General features: G+C 40.6%; 1 protein-coding gene across 1 annotated transcript in view; it reads right to left on the reverse strand.

Moving 5' to 3' along the window:
* pcsk5b (proprotein convertase subtilisin/kexin type 5b) overlaps positions 1-19,956 on the reverse strand; it is a 98,618-nt gene extending 78,662 nt beyond the window's left edge. Inside the window, exons 1-3 of the mRNA XM_084728823.1 lie at positions 19,284-19,956; positions 12,752-12,856; positions 1,261-1,413 (exon numbers count right to left, since the gene is read on the reverse strand). Of these exons, the coding sequence (XP_084584949.1) occupies positions 1,261-1,413; positions 12,752-12,856; positions 19,284-19,463 (438 nt within the window). The 5' untranslated portion in view covers positions 19,464-19,956. The remainder of the gene's footprint in view (positions 1-1,260; positions 1,414-12,751; positions 12,857-19,283) is intronic.
* Positions 19,957-23,564: the final 3,608 nt, after the last annotated feature.

The raw sequence follows: 23,564 nt of genomic DNA on the forward strand, positions 1-23,564 counted from the left end.
CTGATACCGTGTCCATCTCATGCTTTTTTCATGAACCAATAAGAAGAAATATGTGCTCATTAATAGGTCTCGTGATTCAAATCAGACACAAAAACAGAGCTGAAATGATTTATTAATTATTCATCAATTCTTAAATTAATCTGCAACTATTTTGATAATCAAATTATTGTTTTGAGTCATTTCTAAGAAGAAATGTCAACATTTGCAGATTTTTCTCTGATTCTCTTAATGTTTTCTGGTTTCTTCCTCTGTGACTGTAAACTGAATATCCTTGGGTTCAGGATAAAACAAGACATTTGAGGACATCACCTTGAGCTTTGGGGAAAAACTGATCAACATTTTTCACTATTTTCTGATATTTTATGGACCAAACAATTAATCAATAAATGAGAAAAATAATGGCCAGATTAATTCATATTGAAAATAATCATTAGTTGCAGCTGTACAAAAATATACATATGGGCAATTGGCTAACAGAAATGTTTCAACTGTGGGCTATCAAGTGCTTTTCTGACCAGAGGAAGCATTTACTTCTGTGTAAACCCGAAAACAACCATCAAGTTCAGAGAGTTCTGAGCAGCCAGAAAAATATGTTTAAAGGCTCTGGTCAAAGTATTAAGAGTTATCTATACTAAAGTTAACAATTGACAGAGCCGAGGACATTCAACCATACATGCACACACACAAATACACAACTAAAAGAGCAATGATCTGAGGGTGTATGCAAACAGCACTTATGATAAGCCTGCAAATCTCTGCAATGTGAATTTGAATCTACTGCGTGCATGTATCTGTGCGTGAATGAGTGCATATACAACACTGCCAATCTCACAACGATTTTGAAATACAGCCAGACAGAGCGTGTATTTTCCTACCGCTGTGGACTTTCCTGTGACAAATATTTATGCATAAACACAGTGTCTTACCTTGACCTTAAATTGTCTCTTTTCAAATTGAGGAAAGGCAAAAATTTCATCACTATGGCTCTTCTATTCTTTCATTCAGTAAAACACACATACAAATCCCTCAGCTTCACTGGCCCTGCAGTAATCAGGATCATGCCATGACCTCAGCTGACCTTTGACCCACAAACCGAATAAGTGTGGACAAATAACAGTGCACAATCCTTTGAGAAGAAGGGACAAAAACAACAGAGACCAGACTAAATTACTGTATACTGAGCTCTATTTCTCTGGGATCTTGTGATATTCTTGTTTTGGTACAGTAAACAAGCAACAACAGGGTATACAGTGTACTTACAATGTACCACATACTGCTCCACTTGGCGTCATTATAGAATATGTTGTTCTGGGCTGGGCTGCTGTGGGCGGGGCTTGACAGGGAAAGGGGTGGGGCTGGCTTGTAATCCCTCTTGATCCTCCTCTTCACCACCTGCTGCTGTATCCACTCCACCTGAAACGCACAAACGCAGACATGAGACAGCAGAAAATGAGTAGGCACCAAGAAAAACCGCACAGTAATAGAATTACTTCATACACAGTACAATCAGTCAACAGGTCGAACAACAGTCTCTCTTCTTAAATAATGGGTGCTGCGTCTGCAACAAAAATGTGGAAACAGCAGATTTATTTTCATCTTTTTTGCCTTATGTGATGAATTCTGACACATAAAGATAGAGACCACCTCCAGAGAATAAGAACAACATTATGCCCGACCAATGATGACAAACAAGAAATGACAAGGAAAAGCAGCAGAGGGAAATTACATTTCACTTTCATGTCCAGATGATATTTTTTAACTCTTGGAGGAATCAATGCTAAAGAAAAATGCATTTTTTTTAACTTGTAAAGGTGGCCTGTATTAAAAAAAAAAAACATTTTCCATTTTCAACCTTAAAGTAATTTCACTGATATGGATCGTCTGTAGCTTCAGCACTTTTTAATTGATGTCTCTCTTAAATGTGGCACAGGTGAGCAAATTAAAGTGATAAATTGGATTTTCTGATGCCGGCTTGTATGAGGTACTTATTGATAGTCAAAGTATTAGCTGCAGTAGATATTAAGCAGCCCTCCCCCAGAAGCAGAGACTAGCACCAGCACAGAAGCTAAACAATGACGTACTGTGGACAGGGTCAACAACAAAACATATTTCAGGCCACTTCAAAAGGGTCCACCCAAAAAAACAACAACAAAAAAAAAAAAAGTTTACATGTACTACTACTATATTTAGAACATTTTCACCGCTTTACTTTGCCTTCAGACAGCCTTTCCTGACAGGAAACTGACATTATATAAGCCAAATATATACCTTGCAGAATATGGGAGTTGCTGGTCTACCACTGCCTCAGTATCTTAGATATTTTCACTGTTTAACCATGGCGACAGACAAAAACAAACTAAATACAGCCTAAACTTAAACTGATTGATTTTTTTAGGTGGACCCTTTTTAAAGTGGCTCGTGTTGCTGACATTGTCCACAGCAGTACAAGGCTTAGCTTCCACGCTAGTTCCCCTCCTGGCTTCTCCAAACTGGGGACATGCTGACCTGCATCTACTGTACCGAACTGTACAGTGACTGTTGATAAGTACCTCATACAACCCTGCATCCAATAATCCAAACTATCCTTAAGACTAATAAATCTGAAGAAAGCCAGAATCACCAGAACCTTGATATATTATTATGAAGTATCCTTTTAGTCATCTAAAAATTACACGTTCTATGCATTTCAGTGTTACCCTACAAGATTTTTGCAGTGGACACATTTTTTTTTTCTCCATCAGTTAATTCTTCCCTGTCTGCAAAATGGACAGGCTAATACACACACATGTGCTCTGAAGACATAAATGTCTCTCAGGTAACATCAATCTCTCAAATGTTATGGGCTCACTTCAAGGCACAAGGCATTCCTTGGCAGGAATCTCGCTCCACGTTTAGACGGAATTTTCCGATTTCAAAATCAGCATTGTTGGATCTGAACAGAGGGCTGGACCCACTTACTTGGCCCTGGTCACCTCTTTTTAAAACCCTGAAATCTTGTGTTTAGTCTAGCTGAAGTCCTGCAGACTTCATCTGTCTGAAAAGAGAAGCTGAGAAGTTAGCATGTACCAGCAATGATGAAGGCACTGGCACAACACATAGAGGGAATATGTGTAAATGAGCATCCTGAGAAGTAGATATTTCTATAATAAAGGAATGGCTTCTATAGACTGATGTTTTCACATAGACATGTTTGTTTGACAGCTTACACAGACTAAATTAGAAGCTGTTCCATTTTCTTCATGAATAGAACATGTTCAGATGAAATGTTATGCTAGTGCTTATTTATACTGTATTTTCAAAGTGAGCACTCCTGAATGATCGCCACACCATCTACTGGGAGCTGTATGCATGATGTACAGACAAAGGAAGCCATCTCATAACAGATAATCAATAGAATAATCTTTGCACTGAAAAAGTGTTTTTGTTTTGTTGCTCACTTTGCCAGATCCGTGAGTCTCAGGCTTTCGCAAACAATGTCCAACTGCAAAGACGAAGCATTTCTCCACATCAATACAGCTCCAGCAGACAGAGAAGAGAGAAAAGCTGACAAAATGACTGCAGAGTGATTATCTGGTCTCATGCACTGAAACAATCTGCCAGGCTCTCCGGAGAGTTAGAGAGGGAGGCAACGAGACAAGATAAGACGAAAGAAGGGGAGGTGATAAAGAGCTGAAGAGAACAAGTCCCAGGAGAGTCAATAAAAAAAGACCGAGCTGGAAGGGGAGGGAAGTGAAAACAAATGGCAAGTGAGACCAAAAGACACCAAGTGAAGAGAGGAAGATTGATTTTATAAATAACATTGATTTAATGACTAAAGTATGTAGCTCTTTATAGATTGTGAGGGAGGGAGAGGAAAAAAAACAATTCTGTATGTGACGTAATTTAATAACTCAAGAGTGTAGACCTCTCTTTTAAGAGTACAAGATACAGGAGAACATGCAGAGACAGAGACAAAGAGTCGAAAACCCAGTGAGACATTTTGTTTTAGCCTGGTGCTCCTCCGTCTGCTGAGGTCTCAGCTCATTTCACTCCAAGTTCTGTCAGGACCATCAGCTTCAAAGCAACCGTTTACACCCGCCATTAGTCTCAAAACAACACTGTCATCAGGAATTGTGCGTGTGTGTCTGTGCAAAACCACTAGTGTATCATTACAATTTGCATATATTAGCATAGCATCAACAACAATCTTTGATCAGCAGTGTAATTCTTAACTGCTCTCGTCTTTAACTTAGTAATTCCAGGAATGTCTGACGATAAATGCATCACTGCCTCTCATGTTGTCCTCTCTGCCATTAATTCTTCTACAGAGTGACGGGGCCGAGCAAAGACTTTACAGATGGTGAAAAGAAAAAAAAAGCTATTTTGCTGAAGCTGGATCCCAATTACTGTGTAGTTCCTCTCAGATGTCTCTGACAAGACCAAAGAACACTTTGCAGAATTTGCCTAAAATTTCATCAACTGAAGAACCTGAAGTTTCATGCATCTGCATCCAGGCAAGTATCCACCCGACTGAAGTGTCTTTGAGGCAGACACTGAATTCCTGCCACCTCAGTCAGGCCTCTATCCTCCCTATGGAGGGCTAGAGTGAAGAGATTTGGTATTATTTAAGTACCAGGCACTATTACTGGCATATTCCTCATATCCTACATCCTGACTTAGTGTAGTTGATCAGGTGTAAGGCTGGAGGGAATCATGTGATTGCTTGCATGTGTACATGCACTACTAGATCAGCTTAATTTTTTATATGCATACTTATGACTTTATTTTGAAGGACTTCTGTGATTCACAATTTTTTGAATAACTATGAAAAACCTTGTTTATACATCTTACGCCAGCGATCGCTGTGGCCAGAGACAGTATGCTTTTGGGTCATACCATTCTTGTGAACACGATATCTTAACAACACTTTGAGAGAAATTCTTCAAAGGTCGCACACATGACCACTTGGACTCAAGGATGAGCAGATTAGAGGTCACTCAAACCTTATGTGCATTCCACTCTTGTGAACGCAATATCTCAGGAACACTTGGAGGGAATTTCTTCAAAATTTGGTACAAACATCGAATTGGACTTAAGGATGAACCCCTTATATTTAGGTGGTCAAAGGTCAAGGTCAGTGTGACCTCGCAAAACATATTTTAGGCCATAACTCAAGAATTCATGTTCCAATTAGGACAAAATCAATCAAATACTGGTGATTACAAAAGGGTTACATCCAAATATATGTTGGGGGTTGTCTTGTAGAGATCTGCACTCTACTGAATATACTCTTCTAGTCACATTGTAGTTATGTTTGAGCAATGAATTAATCGTTCGAAATTGACAGCTCTTTTTACTGACTGACTCCAGAGTGACAAGTCTTGATCACGACTACCTCTGCCTTGACTCGCCCCTCCTTCCTGCCACTAGCTAGCATGTGAAGACAAAGCAAGACCACATGTCACTCACACTATTGTGCAACTCGTAAATGAACTGTATTTGTAGAAATGTATCAATGTAGTTAATTCAGTCGGGCTCATTTCAACTCGGTACTCACTCTCCCAGGCCAGAGCACCCCCCCCCCCCCCCCCTCCCTGCCCTGAAGGTCTGACTCGGGTTGCTGAAATCCTTCACTCACTCACCCAAAGGTTCCATGCCACAGTCCATCAGCACTATCCATGAATGAGTTTCATAACTCCTGCAAAATGACTCGTTTCACAGTCAGAATATGCTTGATTTTGTTCATTAGCACGTGCAAAGTCTATAAGAGCTGCACAATTAAAATTATTTCATCATGTTATGGAGGGCTAAACTGAAAGTTAGCTGGCTTGGCTGGCAGAAGCCTCTGGTGGGCATGCTCTATGGACACTGAGGCCTGTGGGAAACTCACCAAACTCTAGGTGACTGACTTGGTGACTTAAAGGACTTGAGAACCCAACTCTCTTTAGTGAGTGACTAATTCCAAACCAAAAATTATTCTCTCTTCAGGTTTTTCATCTGATTACATTCAAAATGTACTACAATTCAACCAATACAACTATTCAGATTTTATTATGGGACAAAATAGATAAAACAGTTGGAAATTATTTTTTTAAAGCAGAAAAATGTTGTCTTCACTTTACATCTAAAGTAGTGTGAAACACATTCAGCAGTTGTGCAGTGCTAGATGCTGTAAGAGTCTCCCATTGATGATCAGTGTCCTCATTTTCACACTTCTCATTCTCACAACTGCACTCACAACATCTCCAAAGCCAAAAGAAAATTATTCAAGCAAACTGTGACCAACAATATCAACATGAGTACCAAGGCAAAGGAAAAGTGAATAAGTCCAGAGATTTCAGTGGGAATGTGGGAAATGCTGATATTAATATCATGATATCCAAACAACTCAGCTGGTGTTTATATATATAAACATCTCAGGCCCTACTCTCAGAGGGGCTGATAATTTACTTTTGTTGATTTTTCTTTTCTTTCATCATCAAAAACAAGAGTTCAACCATAGTCTAATGATAATATAGGAAACACTGTGTGGCCACAATATACAGATACATACTTGGAAGTATCTGCTAACTGAGGAAGAGTGTATCCACTGAAAATAGAGTGACTAAATGTGCATGTGTTCTACTGTTTCATGTTATATTTTATGTTAAATGCTTTAAAGTGGTTCCCTGCTTTTTATCTTCAAGCTGACTACTTACATAGGAAGCTTTGCATTTCTCTCGTTTTTAAAAAATACATTTTTTGTCCATTATTTGCTGTTTCTTCAAAAGCTATCAAGGGCAATGTCATCCTTTGTTGTCTCTGCTAAAAATCACTCACTGGTAACAGCCTTCAGTTATCCACATCAATTGTGTCATGTATGCCAGTCCCGGTCCAAACAAAGACAATATTGCCCTCTATTATTGCTTCTAAAACTTGCCCATGTATCACAGCCTTTGTTTCAGTGCCAATTTGCTGGCAGGCTCTGAGGCATGACGATTGGATCTGCTCCATTCCTTTAACTCCAACTTGGTGGAGCAGAGGAATGATCTGCTAGCACCTGTACCTCTCCCGTCACCCTTTTTTTCTCATCTCCCACTCCAACTCCCTCTTTCCTATCGCACTCTTTTATACTTTTCTCATCTCTCTCCCTCATCTGCGTCTTCCTCACTGTCCCTCCTTCACTGTATTTCGGGTCTTCTTCTCTGCAGATGCCCATTTTTCTCTGAGATCAGCTGTCTTTCTCTCTAGTTCCCACTCCAACCCCCTTCCACCCTCCCTCACTCTCTCTCTCATTTGCTCTCTGTGTAAGGGTTTGCAGGTGGCTCTTGCTGGCTGGGTCAGTAACCAGGGGAAACTGGGGAAGAGTTCACTTCAATAGAACAAATGGGAACAAATTGATCCACTTTCACTGCTGTTTTTGAGATGCCGTTTGAGTTGCAGGCAAAAGAACTGAAAGCTGTGATTTTTAAAAAAGGTCAAAGGCTAGTGTAGCAGAACACCCATAACAACCTTTGGACAGGCACAAGAAGCCAGTTCTCTTGCTCTCTTAAGTAAAGTTCAGAGCCTCAGCCCGAACACAGCGCACAGTCGCACAACTTTTGAGCCCTGTGGCGCTTTGCTGGCCAGCTGTAGGTGCTCGTCTCAGGGCGTCGACTAATGGTTCATCTGTTTCACAAATTTGAGGCAAAAAACAATCTTATGGCAGAATGTCACATAAGCATCCTGACTTTATGGAAGTCCCGGGACTGCGTGGAGTCCCATAATACCTGAGCGAATGCAAATTACCCCAGATGTCCTGACAGGTACAGACACCCCGTCTGTGTTCTCTCCTTGATGCTGTGAGTGCCCTTGCCTTCCACACATGTTCATGAATACAGTGAGCTCTAAAGGCAGTTAGATGACAAAGTAATTTTTGAAATGGGCCATTGTAGATAAATACTGAACAGACTTTTTCAACCTTTTAATAATTGGATTTGGGCTAATTCAAGTAGTTTTACTATGTGTAGAATAATTTTCTCATGTGGCATGATTTCTAGAGGCTTGCAACTCATAAATACCAGAAAACACTGGAATTTCATTTTGTCGTCACAGCCATTTTGCATTTGAGTGTGTCCCCGTGAGGATTCAGCTGCAGACCACACCTGGCTCTCAGTTTTCCTGCACGTCTGGTTAAATGACTTCAAGTAAACAAGAGTCTCGCTAAGTGAAACCGGCTGGAAACACCACGCTCCTGCAACAGAACACCGTGGACAGACAGCCGTGGAGGCGTTCAGCAGTTGTTTCTCTCAACTAATCTCTGCACAGACTTCAAAAGGACATTACAAAAAGGAAAAACAACCACTGTTGTAGTCTAATTGTTGTTTACAGTAAACTTAAAATTGCTGGAAATAGAATTCAAGAAAAGAAGACTGAGTATACTTGAACTCATTTCACACCAGAAACTAATAACAGTGCAGAGCTACAACAAAAAAGTCTGTGGCTGTCCAAATTCTCTTGGAACTCCCAGTATGAATGAGTCATGGGCATACGTCAGCATAGCTGTGCAAGGTGCAAGCCGAGTGCTGCTTAAGACACAAAGAGAAGACATATCAACTACCAGCTTCGTATTTGCTCATTTGTATCAGCATATTTAGCATGTTGAAAGCCCAAAGGAACTGCAAATGTACATGTAAAATATAACTTTCTTTTCAGTTTCACTACAGCAACTTTACAACAGTACAATTATATTACATTTGTCCTGGAATGTGAAGATTTAAAGGAGCAATGTGTAACAATCGCACTTCCAGATATGAGCGCTGCAAACTAAATAGCAACTTGCAGCCACTGACAGTATATTAGACAGGTTGAAACCTGATTTAATGTATGATCTATGGTTGAAGCAAGTCGTTTCCTCCCGTACCTCCTCCTCTGACACGAGGAAGCTCAGACAGGACACTGCAGGACACTGTGCAGCATTGAGCAGCTGTTTATAATTACCAATTTTCTGTCAAGTTCAAACTAAGTCTGCTATCCTGAAAACAAAAGCCCACTGCTCCGAAAATACACACTCTTGAGTTTGAGTTCAATGACCGCCTGCCTTCTGCCTGCCAGACACAAATAACATAGTGCTCAATTTAATCTTTCTAAATCTATCTACTCCTTCTAAAACGTTATTAATGATTTCTTCTAACTCATAAACAGACACTAACTCATTCTTGTTTGGCAACTCTAATCAACGTAAAGTGGGCAACCGAAAACAGACATTCTGGCCCAAATGGAAATTTCAAAGGAAACCATGGCTGTAGCATTGTCAGAGTACTGTGTATTTCAACTTAGAATGTTGCTTTTTTATTTCTGATGACATGGATATTTTATGATTTATTCCAGTAAATATATTACAGATTTGAAGAAAGAAAATTAAACTTCTTTTAATTATTTTGAGGCTATAAAATTATCTAGACCTTCACTGTCTGTTCAGTGGTATACGAAATTCTGAAAAACATCTATAATAAACTCATAACTGAAAGGGTTAAAGACATGCAGCTATCATGAAGAAACATGTCTCCAGCCCATTGGCCCTGGAAGAGTCATTCCACCACCTGGGAAAAATAAGTGGTCTTTGACCTGAGAGGTAAGTGACAGTGCAGTTAGGCGAATGCCATAAAGCAGTAATCTGTGCTGTGCTGTATCACCATGGTAACATGCGTGCCAATGAGTACTGTGGATGGCAGGGTGCGCCTTTCATGGCACCGCTACACCCATCTGACTCACTCACACACAAACACACACGGCTGTCATTATTACAAAACCTGATTGCAAAACATCATTAGCAGTATGCCAAACTGCGCTGGTGCCAAACTAGCCGTCATGTGGATCCCAAACCCACAGACAGGTCCACAGATTACGCTGAAAGCATAGGCAGTCAGGGGAAAACATTGACAGCTCCATTCCTCTCCACTCCGCTTTTCCTCTATTTGGTTTCCCTAATCCATCTTTCCCCTCTTCCCTTCTCTCCTCAGCTCCTCTTCACTCCCCCTCTGTTGTAATAGCTCCTTTTCCCTTTTCTGTCCTTAACCTCTCCTCTCTGATCTAGTCTTCTAAAATCTCAGTCCCTCAGCCAGCTGGCATCAGGACACAAACCTTCTTCCACGATGGCACAGTGTCAGGCCCGAGAGAGCAAGAGAACCAAAGACGGAGGGAGGGAGATGAGTAGGCTGAAAGCAACAGTGATAAAAGGAGGTAAGAGAGGGAGTCTGAGGAGGAGAAAAGAAAAGGGATGACAGGTAAGGACAGCAGGTGGACACAACAAGCTGAGTGGACCAAAAACTTGTACAGAGAGGAAAGAAAAGTCAAAAGAAGAGATAGAGGACAGCAAGATAAGTGGATACCAGAAGGTGACAGGCACTGTCTTATACCGTCTTTCTGTTTCTGTCGTCTCTTCCTATTTCATCCTTTCTCTTCATAATCACGCTGATAAATCATTATCATTCCTCAGCAGTCAGCATGCATTCATGTGCATGCACATATACAAACAAACTTACATATGCCTCAATCAACTGTTCAAAACACACAACTGATTGAAAATGCTGATTCTCCAAACAGTCAATATTTATCAAAACAGACATAAATTGGATATTTTAAGTCTGACTGTAACAGATCTGGGGAGTTTCCTCTGGTTTTCTAAGGATTAAGTCTGAGCCTGTTTGATAAAGTAACCCACTTCAAAAAGGCAGACATCAACAAGTAAAGACTGAGTCAGACACAAATATGACAAATAATATTCCATTGAAGTTTTCACATGTCAAGACTGTGACATCTTCCTGTCCTTGAAACTCAGTCAAAGCCATCTACTTTAGCACACATACAAGACAAAGACATTTGTAAAGACAAATGGATACACCACGTGCTAATATTGAACACTCAAAATAGCAACTCATTGTGTATTATGATGGAGTTCAGAGTGGTGTGAGGTTCAGGCTTCATTAATAATCCAGCCAGGGTTTGATGACCTGGTGCAGTGATGAGAGGAGCACTGACAGGACAAGAGTAAGGGGTTACCTTAGGGCAAACTTTTGTTTGATGGGCTAATTCACCCAAATTACAAAAAAACATACTGTGAAGTTGAATACTATGCTTTGCAAGCCTCTGTATTTCATATTTAAGAATACATCCATAGCCTTAGTAAAGTGGAAACCATGTCAAATTTCATTATATAAATTAAATTTTTATATGCTCTGGCTTGTGGCCATAGTGCAAAAATGGGGAATGTCTGCTGAGGCACAAATTTAGGTACAACACAGTTTCATTCTGGCTGAGGGCTTCTGAAACACAGCCTGGCACCTCTGGTTAAAACAGGTTAACCTGCCATAAGGCAGGTTAGTTTCAGGGAAGGAGCTGTCAAGGAAGGGGCAAGGTTTATCTGTGAGCCATATACTTGGAATTGAAAATCTAGGATTTCCCTGAATTTCAATTTAACAGATTTGACCAATTGGCTAGTCCTTTCTGGGACACGACTCTGTCCACCAAGAGGCCTTGTATATCTTGTGCCACTCTGGCAGCGTGAAGGTAGTCAGGAAGACCCACTGTCTTAGTTCATTTGAGGTATCAAGACGACCCTGCAGCCTGAAGGCTGCATATATAGTTTCTGAATGCATTTCACAGAAACATGATAGTTACAAAAGAAAATTGAAACTACTGATTCTAATAAGTGACTAATTCTGTTATCAATCACCCCCATTGGCCAGTGATGATAAGTGCCCCCGTGAAAGTGAGAATGGCACGGGGCAAACCAGCAGAAAAGGGCAAATTCAGGTGTATGTTTATTTTGGGCAACTCTTTTGGATGGTGCTGTATAATGAAGTAGCATTTAGAAGTTGTTGGCAGGGATCACTTTTTGCCTTTTTTCCCTCAAGGAAAATGATATTCAAACAATGTTTGATCACCTACCTCTAAACCTTCCCATCCATCCATCAAACCTGAAGTTGCTGGGTGTGTGGAATAGAAAAGTAGCACAATACATCTAATTTATCACAATTAACTTGTCAGTACAGTGTGAAATACAAGGATTTTCATGTTATAGTTCCTGCCCTCATAAACACTGCATCACTGCAATAGTCCATTTGTGTGCAGGTCCACCTCCTGCAACAACAAAGGTAAGAAAGCATTGTGGTGTGAAAAGTGTATTCCACTCATTTTTCAGGCCTTTGCATTAATTACAGCAGGGATCTGATTATAAAATGTAGGAAATCAGCACAACCGCACACCCTGTTTAACTGTAACAATAGTCAGCACAACTTTTTAACTAGGCAGTTTATTATATTGTAACTGTATATTTCATAAAGAAATATAGCATTATTAAACAAAAGAACACAAACATGAAGAAACTGACTCTTTAGGAAAGAAAAGCAAATGCCAGAAATACATGCCTAGAAATCTGTCAAAAACAGAGAAATTTGACAAGAGGTCTTACAATCAATTGTTAACATTCATTTTATAAACAGGAAATAGAAGTTTGACAACATAGACGTAAATTAAGGTCCATTTATTTGTATTTTCCAGGACTTTCAGCTGCACCTCAAAGAGTTCATCAGCAGATGGAGTTTCAGCCTCAGCTCACATAATGACAACTAAGTCATCTCCGTGACAACAAATCAAACTTTACCCATTGATGATTACAGTAAGGTATCCAGGAAAAGCTAGCACTTGAGTTGTGACTATTTTGTCAAACTATCTTCAGTATCATTTAAATGCACAACAAATGTATGCACTGCATACTACTACTGTAATTCACAGAACAGTACAAAAGGCTTACCTTGGGCTCCATGGAGATGAAACTATGGCGACCACGGCTGGACAAAGTCGACCTCTTGATGGTTCGACTATGGAAGAAGTGATAGTGGTCTTTGAGATCCCCAATCTGCAAAACATGAATACAGACCTAAGTATTTTAAAAAAAAAGGATTAATTTATTCCATAGCAATTTCCTAAAAATGATGATGGGTAACCGGTCAGTGTGTTTTATTCTCATAGACTTGTTTGCACAGTTGACACAGGTGTCGGACATATATATTGTATACATATACATTCACATGACATTACAGTTTATCATAGTCATTAATGGATGGGGTAAACACCTATTGTGAGTGATAAGCACCACAAATAAGTATTTGAAAAAACTTCTTTTAGAGAAAAGTAGTAGAAAATTGATTTTTGTTTTTTTCTGTGTTGGTATGTTAATGTTTAGTTTTATGTAAAATGCATAAAGTTTTCTGGACCTTTTTCTGAGAAAAAGACAAAAAAGCCCTGGACTAAAAGGTAAGACAGAAAGGGCAACTAAGTCCAAAAAACAGACAAAGAAACACAAAAAGACAGAAAGAGACAGACTGACAGTCAGACAAATGTACAGACACACACAAACAGACGAAGACTTTGAGTGACAGAGAGATAGGACGGAAGACAGGGGATCTGCAGCCAGACAATGATAGACAGACGGCAAGCTGCTGGACGGTGATTAGTTTTAATAATTGATAAAGACCATGCAATCCGTCAGATGATCAAACTGTCATGGCTGCCAAGGGTCCTATGGTGCGTCACTGATCCATGGCTGAGCTCCACCAACACAGAGCCCATTAGATCAGCTTTCAGCTAAATGCTCATACACATACACACATTTTCCAACTTCCAGACTGATAGAATGAGAAACAAGAAAGTACCAATAGGCCTAGCTGGATCCTCTTTCAATAAACACCACGCATTAGCTAAACACGCAACACACATCAGAGGTCTTGGGTAATCTTATTAAAAAGCATACTAACAAAATGTGCTTCCATAATAGGCGGCTACCACTTTGGATGCTTCTCATAGTGTAAACAGGTCTCAACATATCGTGCTACCACTGCCTATTTAATCTACCCAACATCTGCACAGCCATTAAGCAGGCCACCCTTCCCTCTAGGAGTGTCTGCAAATGGGGAGCTACTAGAAAAGCTCTACACAGAGAATTTAAGAAACCTAAAGCCCAGGTCTAAACTTCTTCTGCACCACCCTTTTTAAAAAGACCAATGTGTTGGATTAAGAGGCATCTAGGGTAATGAAAACACAACAATTCTTATTTTATTTATTTATCTTCCATTTCTGTCTTTCTCTGCCAATAAATCCCCATATTCTTATACACTGCACCTTTAAAGGCATCTACAGTCTTTTTCAAAAATCACCAATTTATTCCAATGATAACATATTTTCAAAATCACAACCTTTGTGCAGCTTCTCAACCTATTTTTAAACTCTATACTACAAGCATGGCTAAAGTTGTAACTGTTTTAGTTACAACTTCTATGGTTGTCAGAAGTATAGATACTTTGATGCTTTTCGGATACCATGTGTTTAAATCAATACAATACTACCATACCATAGTATCAAAAGTACTGAAGCAATAACAAAATATAACAGACTCATAAAGGACTCATTCAATACCTCAGTTCAGTGCAGTCTTGTCGAAAAATTATCCTGTTTTGTGTGCCTAGGACCTTTTTGCCACGGCATGGAAAGAGGTATTGAGTATCATTTTTTTCTCTCAAGTATGTTTATTGAGGTTTTGGGGAGGATTTGTTAACACATAATATCAAAGAGCTCAGCAAATCATAGGTCTACACAATAAGCATTAATAATACCTGGAAAAATATAATGGAAAGAAAATAAAACCCTCAACAGTACAATACAGAGGTAGTGTTCGGAGAAAATAAATAATTCAAAAAAAAAACACAAGATACAACAATCAAAGTTCAGATGACAAAGAGAGTATCTTTTTTACATTAATGTATCAAAGTTTGTAATCCTGGTATTGTGACAACTCTAATGACTCCATGTGATCAGAAGGAAAAGCAGGGGTTATAAAGTCAACTGAACTTTCATTCTGATGCAATAACCTGCACAGTGAATTACAACTTCAGCATAACCTTTGGTTACTGGGAAATATGTTGAAACAAATTTGAGAAGTGAAACCACCTGCACTTCAGTGATTCATCATGTCTTGCGTCACAGGCTGGAGGTGTTAAACTTCCATGTCAATAGATACAGAATCCAGACAGAAATTGCTAATAGATGATAGAACTTTTCCCATGTAAATAATTCTGACTGTGTCACAGCTTGGTGTAACTGCTAAACTACAAGTTCAACTTTTGCCTGAGTTAGTGTGGTTCAGATAAATGCTGTTGTCCACATTACACAACATGAAGTTCATGCACACCACAGGATTTGGCCATTGTAAAAAAAAATGTGTTTATAAAAGAGTGCATAGTGCTAATGTGCTAATGTCCGATATGCCGATTGCCAGTGCAGATACCGATATATGCACAGATTTTTCCCACCTATTTGCAGAGAATATCAAGTCTTACCTGGAGTGGAATTATTATTATTATCACGCCTGCTCGTATCATGATGGCCCACTCACAGATGCGGACATAAAATATTCTTTTCAAAATGCAAATATTCACTGAGCCAAATAAGAAAACTACTGCTGACAGGTTTTCCTGGTGTCTGTTTTTCTTTGTTCATGACAAATTTGTCATAATGATCAGTAAATCATATGATGGGCAGTTCAATTTGTAATGTTGAAGGAATGTGATTTGGCTCGTCTTCACGACCAACACTGAGTAATCATTGCAAATAGGAACTTAAATGTCTGTACTGAACACTTCAAAAACCTTTACACCACAGACATACTTGCATGACATGAGCATCATTAAAGCATCATATAACAATATTTCTTTTTAAAGTCTTTACCAGCCAATACCAATGACGTGCCAGTATTATCATGCATTGCATCCTATTGAAATTAATTACAAAATACACTTTTTCTAACTTTTTGCTATATGGTGCAGATGCACCAGTTTTATTACAGCAATATTTCAAGCTCCAAGAAAATGCTGATATATATTTCACTTTTAAGCTGGTATAGTTCTACAGTGTTCAGCGGTGTCACACTACAGAATAATCTGTACCAGCATTCATCCCTATCCCCATAACCCCCAAACCCCTGCCTCAATTGGCCCAGACCACCAGTGAGCAGGGTTTAGTGGCATTTAGTGGTTAAGTTGCAGATTGCAAATACCAAACCTTAGCCAAGCGTGTGCGTTGTCAATATACAATGAAGCCTGTGATAGACACAAAAGGCACTATCTCGAGCCAGTATTTGGTTTGTCTATTCTGGGCTACTGTAGAAACATGGCGGTGCAACATGGCAGCCTCCATGAAAAAGGACTTGTGCTCTCTGTAAATATTAAGGACTCATTCTAAGGTAATGAAAACACAATGATTGTTCTTTTCAGGTAATTATACACTAATGAAAACATACATAATTTTATATATTTTATATTCCATTTCTGCCATATTCTGGTAATAAATATCCATAAATCTAACACCCTGAATCATAATTCAAACATAAAAAAAACAATAAGTATAATAAATACATTACAGCCTGTGTTTTTTTTTTTTTGGACAGACAGTCACAGAGACTGGACGACTAGATTGGAAAAAAAATGATCAGTATGAATGGTATTTGTTAAGTATAAATGTTTCTCTTGATACCTTACTTAAGCATAACAGGCTTTCCAATAACAACACCCTGTTGGCCTGATGCCTTTGAGGACTGATGTATCAGTACAGCCTCCTCATAACTTGTTATTGATGGAACCACCTCCGGTTCATGTCTGGCTACAGACCATCACCCTCCCTCTCAATGGCTCCAAATCCTCTCCCATCTCTTTACAACAGCAGTTTGAACAGATATCCACGTCTAGGGCCTTGTCAGCTGATTTTGACTCAATTTGGACCAGTGTCTTAGTCTGGGAAGGGGGCTCCATGGTTAAGAGGATTACCCAGAATTCCCCAACGAGGTGCTCTCTCACTCCATGCCAACTCTTTTCATCCATCCGTCCATCTATCGTCCCTTCTTTCCCTCCCTCCTCCTTCCATCTCCCAATGTGTGGTTATCTTTGTCTGTTCTCCTCTTTCCACCCCTGTCAAGAAGACTATATTGTCCCTCTGTCACATGTTTTCCCTACCCATCCCCCTTTTTCTCTCTTTAAATACGTTGCTTCTCTTCACAACTTAAAACCTCTTCTCATTTAGCAGTCATTTCCCCAAATCACTCATCACAAACAGTCCCTATGAAAAGTCGAGTTTAATTAAAAACACTTGTATCACATTGCAATCTACTGCAGTGTCAAACCGCAAAATATGACAGAAGTTATGTCCCTTGATAAGTTTCATTTTATTCTCTCTCATATACATATACATATATATATATATATATATATATATATATATATATATATATATATATATATATATATATATATATACGTGTTGCATGCATCTAAAAGGGACAAGGCTGATGATGATGGGAATGTCAAAGTTCACATTAGGAAATCAGTGTGTGCTGTTATCGCTCCCATGGGAGCGGCTTTCAGCTGACCCCAAAACCAGGAAGTGAAGTAAAACTCTTGTCTATGAGGTGTCAAAGTCCAATGAACGCTCCATATTGAGATGGAAATTAGGGCGAATGGTGGGGGTTGGGGGCGACACTGCACTCCACAGGGGAATTCCTATTGGGGGCTGGTATGGAAAGGGGGGGGGACTCCACACATTAGTTCCCGTCAAAGAGAGGGGATAAACGAGGCCATTAAGGCCTGCTCTCTGGGGAGTATAGTGGGTGGGCGGGCTGGATAAGGAGAGGAGGGAGGGGGGGTTCAATAGCTGTTGACTAGGCTACCCCACAACAACCTGTCAGAATGCCCCCCTCTGTTACACGCTGTCTTCACGTTGGGCGCTGGCAAGTGGAGGCTTGAACTACCCACGTATTTTGGTCACGATACTCTGGAGTATGTGTGGGGTCCACGTTTGTGAGGCGTATTTCTTTTGTCCACAAAGGCCCAAGGACTTCTCTTTAAACTTTGTCAAAACACATCTTCAAGTGACCAATTAAAGCCCTCCTCCTGGACCTGTGCAGACTTGTGTTGATTAATAAAATGTCATAATGCGAAGTGAGTCAGACAAATTTGACTCAAGTGTTTCCCTCCTGTGACTTTTACAGCTGTGTCACTGGTTCCCACATTTTGTCTTAAGTGTCAGAGCTAATGAAAATTGGAAAGTCTAAGATATCTATTTAATGGAAGAGCTGACATGCCAACTAAAAATTTAAGGCAGCAGCTCTGATAAGAACAGGGAAAACTGGTCATTTACATGAAACATGATGCCAACAAGTAACTGAACTGTGAAATTATGGAATAACTGAGAATGTCTTCACTGCCCCTGACAACTGTTTCTGTTGTACACTGTTTGTATTGTTTAGTAATATTTATATGGACGCATATAGTGTTCTGTCTGGAGCTGAAAAACAGAGAAGAAAATTGCAGGATCTTACACAATAGAGGCACGTGTAGCTCAGTGCTTGGTGATTCAAAAATGCAAGACGTAAAATATAGGCCAAGATTTTTCTGGTGAAATATGATGCTTATTTTATAACATTTTCTCTTGTAGTGGTACTTCATCATTACTCAAGACAGCCAGAAGCTTCACCCCATCAATTTGAGAATACTGACAAAAAGTATAAAAGCATCTAGAAAAGAATTCATCCTAAATGTAAACAGAGCTCTACAGTGGTGTTTTATAGCAGCTGACCTTGTGGGCCTAGTTATGGACTGACTCGAGATTACACTCATACGGATGGAGAGAGAGTGCAACGCTAAAATCTCCATCTCTTCCTCTATGCAAAAACGTTGCCAAGTTTTCCACTTAAAATGTTAATGTTGCCAAGTGAAGCAGGACCAGTCACGAGAGCTTTCAGAGTAAAACAGTGCTAAACATTGCATGAATACTACAGGAACAACACAAGAATCAGTTTTACTGTGGACCGTTTGATGTCAATTCCAAACCCATAAACCAAACAGCACTTGTGTGTCAAAAGGACCGGGCACATGAGACTGCTGTGGCTGTGAGGCTGATAGTGAGTGAGCTCCCTGTGGCTCCAGCCTGCGAACTGAACATGATCCGCGGAAACACAGCAGCGAGGAGGCACCTGTTGTGCCATCCTGCTCTGGGTCTTCTTGATGTGTTCCCTGCTGCCCAGCTTCTCTTTCAGACACAAGGACTGAGTCGGTGAATCACAGAGAAGGTTTGTGACTGGTTTGGACTTCAGACCTTTGCCGTTTGACCCTGTATCGTTTGTCTACAGGTGAAGGAACATTAACCACCATGGCATGCCTTACTTTTAAGAGTTGACAAACACGAGAAAACAAAGACTCGCCAACGAGAGGCAACTTTAGATGGAGCAATGTGCGACCTACCTGTCCCATGTTCCTATAGCCATATTTTTCCGCTATCCGCTCGGCCACATCGGGTCCACCGCCTATCCTGACTGCCCAGTGGTTGGTGTAAATCCGAGCTTTACACGGCGGGGACGCAAAGCCGAGACTGAGCGCCAGGACGCACAGCAAGGTTCTTCTCCAAGCGGCGTTGCGGACCATCTTCCCCCACTTTTAACCCGACTCTTCTCCTCCTCCTCCTCCTCAGCCGACCAGGCAAACAACCAAACTTCTCTTCTCGCCGAGCAAGACTCTCATAGAAACACAACTATCCGGACAGAAACACTGAGAGAGGGACAGAAAGAGAGGGAGAGAGGGGGGAAGGAACGGAGCCCCGAAGAGGAAAAATAGACCTTATCCTCAAACCTCTGCAGCACACATGGGAGAGTTGGAAGTTTGCGTTTCGTGTGCCCTCTCTCTGTTCCTCTCTTCTCTTTTTTCCACCGCGGAGGAGGAGGAGGAGGAGGAGGAGGAGGAAGTGGACGTGTCTGCGCGCCGTGCGTCTTTGCGCGCGAGTTCGTGTACGTGTGTGCGCGCGGAGCTCCTCGATGCTGATTTCGCTGCTCCACCAACAACTCGGATGTTGCTCGTTCAGCTCATCGGCCTTTCATGTGGCGAAATGGCTACAGCGCCTCCCCACAAATAACTAGCTGACACTCTGGAGAGTAGAAACAACTAAAGCCGCGGGGTTTCCCTGCCGAGCTCCGCTGGGTCTTAAAGATACTCTTCTCGGGTCCACCGCTGACCGACCCGCTGTACGCCAGATAGAGGGGCGGGGGGGGGGGGGGGTCAAACTGGGGGCCAGGGAGCCAGCTTCCAGGGCTACCTCCAGGAGGACCCTAGAGTAAAAGTAAGAATCATTTATACTTAAAAACAAACTGTCTGGAAGTTATCTTGGTGGGACAATATTAAAGAATGACGCTTTATTTTGGATCGATATAACATTCAATTAAACTTTTGAACAAAACAGATGAAAATACATTTAAAACAATGTGTAGATTTTTCACTTTAAGATGTGGCTACTTCTCTAGCGAGGGGGCGTTTTAACACATTTGACCTCAAACGTTACAGTATGTTTGAACCTGTAGATTAGAGAGTAACCCTCCCTGACCCCATGTTTAACCTCAACCCTGACCCTGCTCTGATATTAACATCTAACATTATTCATAATCCCAGATATTAAACATAAATGAAGAAACTACAAGCAACAAGACAGTTTTTTTCTTTTGGCCTCATTATTAGTCATAAATAATATTACCAAAGCACTATGTGAAACATGAAGGAAAGCATGGATATTAATCAAACATGTTGATGTTGCTGAAATATTTGGTTTGACATCAAGTAACATGTGTTGCACTTTTAATCACAATTATTCGTGAATCTGTCAACACTTCCAGTTTGAACAGGTGTACAAATCACATATTTAATAATTTTACATACTAACCCCTCCCAAATACTCTAGATGAAATATAAAAGAAAAATTAAGAAAAATTAAGAAAAATAATGGTACACAGCTAAAAGACAGAAAAATAAATAAATAAGGCAAAAGACAGTAAATACAAGACCTTTAAAACAGTAAGGAACACAAAAAAACATAGTTTCAACATTGTTTAGCAAAAATATATGCAGAAGTACTCTCATCCTTCAACTATAAGGTCACAAGTTGGGCCTTTCCAGACTCTAATTAAGAGGTGTCTGAGTTTGTCACAGTGTTTAAGTTGTCAAACTAAATAAAAAAAAAAAAGGCATCCAGACTTTCATGGAATTATCCTTGTTTCCTCTCAGGGGAATTTTATTTTCTCCAACTTAAGATGAATCATAATATCTGTGATCCATCATGAAATGGAGGTTAAATTTCAGATGATTATTGCATATTTCTTATTTTTGGGTTTTGTTTGTAAACAATGAGACAATAGCAGTGGAACCGGGTGTTTCTTTCAAGAGGAGTATTTTTTACTGAGACAGCGAGGCTGTTTTCTAACCATCAACAGTTGTGCATGTTTTGCGTCAGTGAATGAGATGGTCATATGTTTGCTAGTGTGTCACTTTTAATAGCTGTACAGGGATGGCAGTGGTGTATTTCCCACTAAAGTTTGGCTTTCACCAGTTAACAAGTGGATGCATTGCATTTTGGATACTGCTCCCCCTTCCTACACCTAGAAATGTGCTGTTGAATGCAAGCCTTGTCAGTCTCCTGGGCAATATTGACACAGACATACCAATGTAAAGTTGGGTAAACTATGACCTCCACCTCAGTCATCATCCAATGGGAAACAGCCACATTCATAAAAAACTATTATATATTCAGAAAAAAAACACACAATTATTCTTTTCTCCCACTAAACAGCCAGCCTTCTAAATCTCTGGACATGAGCCTAACTCAGGTGTGTAACACTCTCATACTGCCACCAACCTGTAAGATAACCTCACTGTATGCCAGGGTTATGTGTAGACCGTTGCCATGTAGGCCTACTGCCCTTGGCTTCACTGCATATTTCCCCTTAATCAGTGAAGCTCTCGATGTCATGCCCCCCATTGCAACACAGGTCACAGCTGACTAAACGCTGTCATTATGGAATGTGCCCGGTATTATCTGCAGTTGAGCCTTTCATTCAAGGCCTTTGTTGATTGATGGGTTTTTGTTTTGCAGCAGTTTCCCGGGGATGTCTCTGTGCACAGCGAAAACTCTGTTCTGCATGGGACACAAGTGAAAATCAGCATAATTGCACTAATTGCAGCCAATTTCTCGCTGAATGGACCCCGCTGTCACATCTCACAACAAGCGGGGGGACAAGAACATCTCATGGTCCCCCAGATGGAGATGAAAGGGAGTAGGGGAAAAAAAAACACCCAGTGATCGTTCTCCATTCAGCCGGATGGAAGGGCTTGTAATTTAAAGAAAAAAAAGGAGAGGAGACAAAACACAGCAGAAATTGATTTGAGGATCCGAATCAAGTACCCAGGTCACGAGGCCACCTTGAGCACCAGGGCCCCCGATTTCCATTCAGATCCAAAATGTCGCGATATCCTGCGTGACAGCCTCACAGCTACCCAAGTGTCTCCAGGGAGTGAACCGAGTGAACCCCAACAAAACGTCTTTGTCAACATCTGAGAGCCATGATCATGAGTGTCAACAAACACTCTGAGAGGCATTCCTGTGTGCATTCCTGTGCCTCTTCAATGAAATAACAGGGCGCATCGTGTGTTTCAGCCAAACACAACTTTAAAAAAAACTCCACACAACCCACAAGATACAACACAATGGAAGGCCCCAATTGGAAACTGCAGCCAAACAAGTTTTATTCGCCAAGACACAGCTAATTTGTTCATTCAGTAGCAAGCCCAACTTTTCTAGAAGGGAACCTCCCTCATGATTTTGTTGTCCCATCAAGATGAGGGCATTATCAAATATGTGTGCCTCTCTTGCGTTCAAATGTATCTTGCTTCTCCACACCTCTCTATTCTCTCCATGTTTACCCATCGTGGCCTTTCCTTCCCGTTCTATCATTTGCTTTCCTTTCCTTTCCAGATGTTCTCATTTTTGTTTGCATCTTCTTTCTCTAATGACTCTAGATCCATCCTGTAGAGCCTGCTTACCTGAAAGTGTTTTTTAATCTATTCAACCCATCAATGAGGAGTTGTAGCCATCAACTTCTCATTCTTTCCTTCATGTACTTTGCTGTTTGCTCCATTTATTTCCTAGAGCCTATCGCACTCTCTGACCCCCCCCCTTATCTATACCTCTCACTGGGTGGGCTTTCCTGGGAGTTAAGGTTGACCTTTCAACTTCACTTTGACCTTTGACCTTGTTGCTGTAGGCTCCTGCACTTAGGCCACAATAGCACCTGCCACTCACCAACTTTCCATCCTCTCTGCTCTGCATCCCACCCTCCCATCACCACCATTCCCTTCCTCTCTTCACTCACTCCTTTGTCAGGCGCAGACCAGGGTTATATAGGCTATTCTCAGAGCACACACACACTCTTTACATTCAGTGGAGAGAGATGGAAGAGGGGGAGACGAGAGAGTGCTACAGTCAAATAAAACTTTGGTCTTTTGCATCTGAGAGGAATGTAACCTCTAATCTCCATGGTACTCTCTCAGTTTGGCAATGGGTTATCATTTCAAAACAACTCAAATAATGTGATACCAGTGTGTCAGGTTTGAATATCTCAAGTCTAGGCATTCTCACGCAGAGGTCAGCACATACTTTTTTTGACCGGTTTGCATTACTTCTTTTAATGTATGCATTAATTGCTTGTG

Source organism: Lutjanus erythropterus, chromosome 10 (genome assembly GCF_056507025.1).
Source record: "Lutjanus erythropterus isolate fLutEry1 chromosome 10, fLutEry1.hap2, whole genome shotgun sequence".
Taxonomy (NCBI): domain Eukaryota; kingdom Metazoa; phylum Chordata; class Actinopteri; order Lutjaniformes; family Lutjanidae; genus Lutjanus; species Lutjanus erythropterus.